The sequence below is a fragment of the Mus caroli genome, chromosome 9 (genome assembly GCF_900094665.2).
Source record: "Mus caroli chromosome 9, CAROLI_EIJ_v1.1, whole genome shotgun sequence".
NCBI lineage: Eukaryota > Metazoa > Chordata > Mammalia > Rodentia > Muridae > Mus > Mus caroli.
In genome coordinates this window covers 51,248,377-51,258,943 of record NC_034578.1, presented here as the reverse complement: position 1 = coordinate 51,258,943, position 10,567 = coordinate 51,248,377, and the positions used below count along the sequence as shown (strand labels likewise).

Sequence of the window (10,567 nt, the reverse complement as noted above, 5' to 3'; positions counted from 1 at the left end):
TGAGGTAACCCAATCACAAAAGAACACACATGATATGCACTCACTGATAAGTGGATATTAGCCCAGAAACTTAGAATACCCAAGATACAATTTGCATACGTATGAAACTCAAGAGGAAGGAAGACCAAAGTGTGGATACTTAGTTCCTTCTTAGAATGGGGAACAAAATACCCATGGAAGGAGTTACAGAGACAAAGTTCAGAGCTGAAAAGGAAGGAAAGACCATCCAGAGGCTGTCCCACCCAGGGATCCATCCCATAAATAACCACCAAACCCAGACACTATTGCATATGCCAGCAAGATTTTGCTGACAGGACCCTGATATAGCTATCTCTTGTGAGGCTATGCCAGTGCCTGGCAAATACAGAAGTGGATGCTCACAGTCATCTATTGGATGGAGCATAGGGCCCCCAATGAAGGAGCTAGAGAAAGTACCCAAGGAGCTAAAGGGGTCTGCAATGCTATAGGAGGAACAACAATATGAACTAATCAGTACCCCCAGAGCTTTTGTCTCTAGTTGCATATGTAGCAGAAGATGGCCTAACCAGCCATCATTGGGAGGAGAGGCCCTTGGTCTTGCAAAGATTATATGTCCCAGTACAGGGGAATGCCAGGGCCAGGAAGCAGGAATGGGTGGGCTGGGGAGCAGGGTGTAGGGAGGGTATAGGGGACTTTTGGGATAGCATTTGAAATGTAAATGAAGAAAATATCTAATAAAAAATTGAAAAAAAGAGAAAGATTATCATTTATTTGTCATAAAATTCACTAATTCCAGCTATATTATTCAATGATTTATTATAAACTTGCAGAAATACCATGACTACATTTTTATTTTAAAACACTTATTTGTATCATGTCAAAAAGCAACCCCACACTATTGTGGATGCCAACGAGTACTTGCTGACAGGAGCCTGATATAGCTGTCTTCTGAGAGGCTCTGCCAGTACCTGGCAAATACAGAATTGGATGCTCACAGCCATCCATCTTACTGAGCAGAGAGTTCCCAATGAAGGAGCTAGAGAAAGGATCCAAGGAGCTGAGGGGGTTTGCAGCCCCATAGGAGGAACAACAATATGAACTAGCCAGTACCCCAGAGTTCCCAGGGTCTAAACCACTAACCAATGAGTACACAAGGAGGGACTCAAGGCTTCAGCCCATTATGTAGCAAAGGATGGCCTTGTGGGACATCAATGAGAGGAGAGGCCCTTGGTCCTGTGAAGGCTCGATGCCCCAGTGTAGGGGAATGTCAGGACAGGGAATAGGGAGTGGGTGGGTTAGTGAGCAGGGGGAGGGGCAGGGGATGGAGGTTTTGGAGGGGAAATGAGGAAAGGGGATAAAATTTAAAATGTAAATAAAGAAAATATCTAATAAAAAAGTTATTTTCTTTTTCCCTTTCTGTCCAAGGAAACCATATCAGTATTCTGTAAAGTTGTATAGAAATGGAATCAAGCGCTATGCAGGCTTTTGTATCAAGCTTCTTTTACTTCATATCAAGCTGACATTTTCACTGTATCTGAACCGGAACCTTTCACCTAAGCTGCTATTGAATTCTTTATCCCCAGACACTAAGATACTGTATATTGTTATTCTCAGCCACTACATTTTGGGCGTGGGCTTTGTGATTACTGCTGGGAAACTAAGGCCCTCTGACATTCAACGTGTCATTAAATCCAACCCGAAGGCATTTACGACTAAAACCTGTAGAGCTGGTAGTGGTGGTAGTGGCGCACGCCTGCAATCCCAACACTAGAAGGGAGCAAGCAGAAGCAGCAGCAGTGAAGTTCAGCTCAAGTTACATCCTGAGTTGGAGGCCAGCATGGGCGGCCTGAGCCTCTGCTTCAAAACCAAACAAAACCCGAGGACAAGTTACCTTACAATTGTGTTTGCTTGCTTTGTTAATTTAATTTTTTAAATATTTATTTTACTTGTATTGATATTTTGCTTGCATGCGTGCACCCCACAGGCCTTCCTGCTGACCTGCAGAAGCCAGAAGAGAGAGTCATTGAATCCCCTGGAATGGGAGTTACAGATGGTTGTTGAGGGGCCCATTTTGGTGCTGGGAATCAAACCTAAGTCGTCTGGAAGAGCAGCCAGAGCTCTAAACCACAGAGCCATCGCTTGAGCCAAATGCTTTGTTAATTTAAAGGAGCTTTAATCTCAGCTCAGGTCTATCTGTGTCAGTTTGAGGCCTGCCTAGTGAGCCTTGAAAGTTCCAGGCCAGACAGTCATTTCCAAATCAGAAAGCAGAACCTTCTTTATTTTTAGGTCCATGCAGAAGAGCAGATGGATAAAGAAGAAATGAAATGGAGGACTATCAAAGAAGCTATTAGCTGAGAGTGAGTTTGCAGGCGGCCAGTATGAGGCTTGGTTATGATCGGGGAGACTTATCTTGCCATCTGCAACCCCGAGACAGTCATTTAAGGACTCCTGAGGAAGGAAGGGGAAGGTGGAAGCTAGCTTTAGATTCTGCTTCACAGTCCTGTGAATGGATCCACACATCATGGAATGCCACCATGATGTGGTGGCATTCACCTGGCTGTGAAGTACTTAAGTGATGAGAAATCAGTAGCACTTTAGTCGGTCTTGGGATGATTTGACTGATAGTGGGTTTGTCTCAGTTTCCGAATGCAGTGAAGGTTCATCCAGAATCTAGTATTAACAATGGGTGCTTGTGTCTGTGTCTGCCTGTCTATCTACAAGTCCACCTTGGATGTCTTTCCTTAGGAGCCTGCTATCTTGTGTGTTTTGTTTTTTGTTTTTCCTGACATGGTCTCTCTCTGGCTGGATGGTGAGTTCCAGGGATCTGTCCAGCTCTGAGTCTTCCCCAGTGCTGGGATTACAAGCATGTACCACTACACCTGCTTTTTTCCCCTTCCTTTTTAAACTGCATTCTAGGGATTGAACTCAAATCCTCCTGCTTTTGAGTCAAGCTCTTTACTGGCTGAGCTAGCCCTGAAGCATGGGTTTCAGGCTTCCAGGCTTTAAAATGCGGTTTCTTTCGGTTGTGAGTGTGGAGATTGAGGTTGGTCGCCAATTAGATAGAGATAGGATCTCACAAGGTGATCCGTTGGCCCAGCTTCTTGAGTGCTGGATTGCAGGGGTGAGCAGGCACACCTAGCTTGAACTCTTTCTGACATTGTTTCCTTCTTGCTAACTGTTTGTTCTCCCTAAAACTGGCTCTGTAACACACCTTCCATTTTTCTTCTGTTATTTGACATTTAACAAAACATTTGGCTTCTGCTTATGAATATAGTGTTAGAATTGCTTCTAATTGTTATTCTGCTTTTTTTCTAGTTTCTACTGATTTTTTTCTTCCCAAGACAGGGTTCCTCTGTATAGCCCTGTCTGTCCTGTAACTTGCTCTGTAGACTAGGCTGGCTTCAAACTCACAGAGATCCACCTGCTTTTGTCTCCCAAGTTCTAGTATTAAAGGCGTGAATCATCACTGCCTGGCAGGAAATCTTTATCTACAGGAATTAAACTTCCTTACACAGAAATTTATTTTAATTTATTGTATTTGGCCACTCTATACAGTTTTTACAGATATATGCTATGCCTACATGTGCAATAGAAGCTGGTACGACAAAGGAACAACTCTAGTATTTATTTTCATGTTTATTTATGCACAACATGGAACTTCATTGGTTATGATAACTTTTGTTTTGCTCTCTGTTATATCTTTAATGTGTTTCTTTTTAGTCACATAGCTTTCTATCTTTTATTCATGGTCAGCTGTCTATCACTAAATATACAGAATCAGTGATTTCCCAGAATTCAGTAAATTGCAGGTAGCGTCAAAAGATAGAAATAAAAAGATAGAAGTGGGGCTGGAGAGATGGCTCAGCAGTTAAGAGCACCAACTGCTTTTCCGAAGGTCATGAGCTCAAATGCCAGCAACCACATGGTGGCTCACAACCACCCATAATGAGATCTGACTCCCTCTTCTGGGGTGTCTGAAGACAGCTACAGTGAGTGAGAGGGGCCGGGCCAGAGCGAGAAGAAAAAGTGTCTGAAGAAAACATCTACAGTGTCATTACATATAGTAAATAAATAAATCTTTAAAAAAATAAAATGAGATTTACAAAAAAGATAGAAATGACAACAGATTTAGTATGAGGATTTGTTTTTTTGAGACAGGATCTGGGTATGTATTCTAGGTTGGCCTTGAATTTACTACATAGCTCAGGCTAACCTTGAATTTAAAGTAGTGCTACTGCCTCAGGCTCTGTAATTCTGGGAATTATAGGTATGTGCTACCATGCCTGGCTGGATGCTGTTATTTATCTTTTACTCTTATATGTCAATAAAGTTCTACAATCCTAGTACTAGGGAAAATTAAATACTGACCTTAACTTGAAATGTCTATGGAATCTAGTAAATAAACATACAGCATAATCAAACATATTATTGTGGGTGTGTGTGTGTTATGAGTGTCATAAAGGAGGAAGCCTTAAGGTATTTGGAGATAGTCAAGGTGACTTAGGAGTTACAGTATGGTTTCTCAGGTCAGCAAGGGGAGGAAGGCATGCCAGAGAGTACAAAGAGCATGAGTTAAGTCAGGGAAGAATGAAAAAAACCCTAGAATGCTCTGGAGAATGGCATTGATTCAGGGGGGCTGGAAACTAGTGGGTAATAGAACAGCCTGAGCTAAAACAGGGAGATTAGGCAAAACTAGATCGAATGGATTGTCAGACAAGTTGAGGAATGTGGACTTTTAACTTCTAGGGAATGGGAGCAACTATAGATTAAAATGGTTTCTTGGGCTGATGGCATAGCTCAGTGACAGAGGGTTTACCTAGCTGGGGCCAGGTCCTGGCTTCGCTTCCCAGCACGCCCTAAACCAAACAGAAGACTGTTTCTCTGGATGGATTGGAGAGAGAATGTACTGAAGACAGCACATGGGCAGCAACTAGGGTAGTTAAGTGAGAAGCTGTGAAGGCGGAGCGACAGGAAGAGGGCTGGGGAGCCGGTGAGGTGCATGGATTGTGAAGAGAAATGGATGGTGGAGGTGGGGAGTGACCCCCCCCCCCGAGATCTTAGCCTGGGGGTTTATGCCACTATAGATGAAAAAGGATATGCTTTATATCCTTTATATAAATTTATATAGATTTATATAGATGAAAAAGGTCGCTGGGAATTAGTTGATTACTTCTGCTGCTTTCCCGGAACAGTAAACATGCGGAATCTGCCTCCATTCTCTCCACCCTCGGCACAGTCACCTGATTACACATTTCAGCTCAGAAGTAGCAGATAGCCTTCAGGACAGGCAGAACAAAATCTGGGCTTCTCAGTGGATTCAGTGTCTCGAAAGCCCTGGACACAGAACCCCCTGGGTGCGTTTATTTCTTGTTAACTATCATATCTTTCTCCTAACTGATATACAGTACCACCTGCCTCAAGCATTGAATTTAGTGTCTCCCCCAGACATTTTACTTTCTAGCTCTCCTAATTTCTTTATTATAATGCTTTATTCCTAGTTGCTCCTAGCCTGTCAAAATTGAATCCAGGGACTCATTACTCTATGTCCTCAGAGATATCCTTCCAGCCCCCTAGTTAACATATTGTGACCTCACCAATTTTTGTATCTTTTGTAAGCCTTGTGCGTGTTTGGTCTTAAAATTTTCCTCGTTAACCTTTGTTCCGTGCCGCGGTTTCTTTTCTACAACCTGAGCTAAAAATCGCAATGAATTGACCCGGTGTGTGTGTGTGTGTGTGTGTGTGTGTGTGTGTGTGTGTAGTGGGGGCAGGGATCTGATTTCAAATTAGCAGACAGCCTGGAAGCAGGCGATTCTGCGATTTCATGACATCACACCCTGGGGGAAAACACATTTAGATAGAGGGATCACTGGTCTCTAGGGGGACGTGTGAGAAAAAGTGTGAGCACAACAATTTGCTGTCGGGGGAGTTCAGCATCCCTTAAAGGCTGTAAGATGCTGCATACTTTAAAGTAGACAGAAGGACCTTAAGATCATGGGATTGCCCAGTGATGGTAGTGTCCTTCCCCTGAGGTCAGCGGTACTGACCAGCACGCTCTGTCCTCGAGAGACGCTTAAACACTTAGCAAAACAGGCCGGCCCCCTGGCCCCGCCCCTGGAGGTCTGGTCCCCCGGCTCCCAGGGAACTCCCGCACGTCTGCGCGCGCAACCGGCACAGAGGGTCCGCGCGTCGCAGCGCGCGCAGTTGTCCTGGAGACGGTGGCGCGCGCACGCGCACGCGCGGCGCCGAGAGCGCGGCTTCCCGTGTGAGCGCGTTCTTTTGCCTGCGCGCCGCGTCCCCGCGCCGGGCGCGCGCCGGCCTCTCCCTGGCGCGCGGCGTGACGACCTCGCACGCGCCCCGCTTGCGCGCTCCCCGGCGCCGCCCCCGCCTCGCACGCGCCGCGGCCCTGCGCCCGCACTGTGCGCCGGTGCGGCAGGCCGTGGGAGCATCCGGGCATTTCCGCAGCCGAGCGGCGGTCGGGCTGCGGCGGCCGGAGCCTCTCATGGCCGGGCGGCGGCCGGCAGACGACAGGCGAGCGGGGCGCTGAGTCCCGAGGACGCACAGGAAGAGCGGCTGCGGCCGGGCGCGGGACTCATCCTCCTCTGGCGCAGAGCTCATTCCAGCCGGAATCCCGAGATGCATCTGCATCAGGTCCTCACCGGGGCTGTCAACCCTGGAGACAACTGCTATTCGGTGGGCAGCGTCGGGGACGTCCCCTTCACGGTGAGCAGAGCTGGGGCCTCCCGTAGGGCTGCGAGCGACGAGCCCACCCACGCCCCCTGGGCTCTGGGCTTGGGCGGGGGTGGGGGAAGGATGAGGAATCACCGCCCTCGTCCGCCCGCCCGCCCGCCCGGTGAGTGCGCGGGTGGCGGGGATGGAAGGTTCGGGGCAGCCCCGGGGGCTGCGGTGCCGGGAGGGAGGTGTTGGCAGCGGCCGAAGCCCGGGGCGGCTTCCACCTGCTCCTGGCTGGCAGCGAACGGTCTTGGTCTCAGGGTATGGAGGCGGTGCTGCTCCCTGGCCTCTGGAGCAGCCTGCGGCTTTAAACGCGCCCTCAGTATCTTCCGAGGTAGAATTTTAGCACAAGGGAAGAGAAAAATCCGCTCTCTCCCTGAAAGAGTTAGAATGGAAGTCACCTTTTCATGAGTGGCCTGTCTTATCTAGCTCAGGGTTCCGTTTCGGTAATCCTTTCAGGTATTAACTTAATCTTTGCAAGCTAGTTTTTTTTTTTTTTTTTTTAATTTTTTTAAAGCCTGAAGCAATGTTACATTTTAAGACTTTCCTTAGGTGTGTAATAAAAATGTATGTAAACATAGCGTTTTGGAAACCAGCACCTCCCTACACGACATAGACAGTTTCTCAGCCAGATGGGTGGGATTCATCAATCCTTTTTTGAGAAAAGGCTGATAAAATCAAGCTCTCCTAGAGATTATTTTGTAAGATTCACACGGATTAATAATGGGTTTTTTATATTAAGTATGTACATGGTCCTTCTTAGAAGGAATTGTATTAGTGAGACCTCTATTAAGTACATATTGATAATCATTATGCTTAATAAAATTGGATATTGCTTAGTAATATGCTTTTTAGACAACGGAATGCTTTGTAGACATCATTTGATTTGATGTCTACAGCAGCATGTTTGTAAAACTGCAGGAAAAATTACAGCAAAACTGCAGAATCATTATGTAGCACTGCATTCTGGAACACTTTATCTGTTTTTAATGTTTTGTGATTCATTAAAAATAAAACCCCAACAAGGTTGCTTCTTGGCCTTAATAATTTTAAGATGTAGTCAGCTCAGCATTGTTCTAGTTTTGAAAGAATACTTTTAAAAATAGGGTTGTTTGACATATTATTCTTTCACTAATCAGTGGTGCTGAGTTTGCTACACATGTGACTTAAAACATCAGTCTAGGGCCCTGTGACATGGCTTGCTGGATAAAGGTGCTTGTTACCAAACCTAGAGACTTGAATTCAACCCCCTCATGACTCACATGGTGGAAGGAGAGGACAAACTCATGTCAGGTTGCCCTCTAACCTCCATATGCTTACTGTGTATTCAGGTTTGCCCCTCCCCCACAACGAAAATTGTTAAAAAAATACCAGCCCAATAATATTAGCATAGGCTGGAGCTTGGTCTTTAAGTGTGTGGAGGCTATTTGAAGAATAGAGAGAGAAAACACACACACACACACACACACACAAAACCTTTGTGTCTTTCAGGAAAGGAGGAGGACCTACCGTAGGATCATAAGAGAGTTTCCTTCAAGAAATAAATCTGGATTTTTGATTATGGAGATTTTCCCTTGTGGGGTGCTGGTAGTTTACCGGGTCCATCTAAAAGTGAGGCACTAGCTGGGTGTGGTGGCACACACACCTGTAGTACTTAGGTGGTAGAGGTATGAATCTATGCTTAAAATAAATGAAACAACACCAAAAAAACAGTGTTTCTCTTAGCTCCCGGCAGAGCTGGTTTACAGAGTTAAACTAGATTCTGCCTGGAAAGGCCAGTCAGTGTAAGAACCATCAGTGCTTTGCAGGTGCAGGCAGGCCACAGGCCATCTGTGGCCATAGTTTCCATTTGAATTTATTCTGTCACCGAGTCTGATTGTGTAATGCCTACCAGATTCACCCCTTTCAGTGTCTGTACTCACCACCTTGTGTTAGTGTGGAAGCTTCCAAATGGGATGCCTTCCACTCATCCCAGCCGTTCATTGCTTCTCATAGCTGCTAGGGTGGTGGGTTTTGTTTTGTTTTGTTTTTTTGTTTTTTGTTTGTTTTTGCACTATTGCATCACGCCCCTTCCCGGGGAATATATAGTCTCTCCCGGTAGCTGTATAAAGAATCACTGTCAGATAGCCTACTACTTACTGTCTTTCATTTTGACTCTTTTCCTCACATTGATCCCTCTGTGACATAGTGATCTAACCAAAGCCCATATTTTAAAATATTTATTTTGTTTTAAATTATGTGTATGTGTGTATGCTAGTGTGTGGGTCTTTGCAGGTGAGTGCAGGTGTCCTTAGAGGCTGGAGGGGTCAGATCCATTGGAGTGAAGTTATAAGGGGTTGTGAGCCACCTGGCATGGATGCTGGTCACAGGCTTCAAGTCCTTTGCCCTTTATCCCTGAACTGTCTCACGCATCCTGCAGACTACATATTCATGTTCATTGGGACAGCCTTGGTTATTATTTTCTCAGCTATATCTTGAAAATTTTATTTGGTTTAGAATGCTGGCTGTGATAATCTTTTTTTTTTTTTTTTTTTGGTTTTTCGGGACAGGATTTCTCTGTGTAGCCCTGGCTGTCCTGGAACTCACTCTGTAGACCAGGCTGGCCTGCCTCTGCCTCCTGAGTGCTGGGATTAAAGGTGTGTGCCACCACGCCCGGTTTTGGCTGTGACAATCTTATTTTGACCCCTTGGCAAGCTCAAATAACAAATCTATTTGCACACGTTTCATTTTAGTAACTTAATTATGAAAGCCACGTTCCAGTTACCTCGCTGTGAACTAGAAATGATCTTCTGGGCACTATGAAACCATATTTGCTTAAAGATAAAATTGTTTCCAAGCATTCCAGAATCAACTAAGAAATGCCTCAAAAACTATATATGGTAAAGATAAAATTGCAGAAAATAAAGTCTCTTTGCACAGAGCATGTCAGTTGACTTTATAGTTTATGTTTGATAAAGAAGCCTTCAGTTCTGATCAGGTGACTGAAGGACTGCCAAGCATGGCTGGAATGAGTCTTGTGACGATTCATGTGGTGGGCTTTGTTTCTTCTTAACAGCCTTTCTGTACTGTTTGTGTGTGCTTGTACATGTGTGTTTGTATGTGTTTTCCTCTAGGTGCAGGCGGTATAGAAGGAAAGTCTGCTTTGTAGCTAGCTAGTGGTTGTTAGTTAATGTGTTGCCTGATGTATTTGGGATCTTTTCAAAATAGAATAGATAATTTACTTGGAATCTATAAACTGAAAACAATTGAAGATGAAAATTGTAAGTTTTTCAATGTTTGTGACATTGTAATAATGGAAAAAGAGCGCACTGTGTAGTTCACTGCATGCCTTGGGAGCTTGGTTGGCTGGCTGTGAGTGGCTGCTTGGCGATGTCATGATGTCCCGGCTTATGCTGTGTGGACATGGTGAAGCTTGTGGTGTGTGTGTCCAGTGATGTGTCACTTCATAGGTGATGTGTTAACTGGGATGGTTTCCATTTGTGTCCTGCCTGTCAGATGGCAGCAGCTTTTATTCTCTCATCATCCAACTGTGACTTTGTAAGTCTATTTTAAAATGACATTTTTTATACCATTCTTTAAAGCATCACCTTTTTTATTTTTTATTTTTTGGTTTTTTGAGACGGGGTTTCTCTGTGTAGCTCTGGCTGACCTGGAACTCAGCCTGTAGACCAGGCTGGCCTCGAACTCAGAAATTCGCTTGCCTCTGCCTCCTGAGTGCTGGGATTAAAGGCGTGCGCCACCAGTGCCCAGCTTAAGCATCACCTTTTTAAAATCAGTCTGCTTGTGTGTGTGTGTGTGTAGGTGTGTGTGTGTGTGAGAGAGAGAGAAAGAAAGAGAGAGAGAGAGAGAGAGAGAGAGA

At 45.2% G+C, this 10,567-nt stretch overlaps 1 protein-coding gene across 2 annotated transcripts in view; it reads left to right on the top strand.

The window, feature by feature from the left end:
- Nucleotides 1-6,370: 6,370 nt before the first annotated feature.
- Dmxl2 (Dmx like 2) overlaps nt 6,371-10,567 on the top strand; it is a 141,593-nt gene continuing 137,396 nt past the window's right edge. For both annotated transcript variants that reach the window (XM_029481293.1, XM_021171445.2), the window contains exon 1: nt 6,371-6,699. In XM_029481293.1, coding sequence (XP_029337153.1) covers nt 6,613-6,699 — 87 coding nt within the window. In that variant the 5' untranslated portion in view covers nt 6,371-6,612. The remainder of the gene's footprint in view (nt 6,700-10,567) is intronic.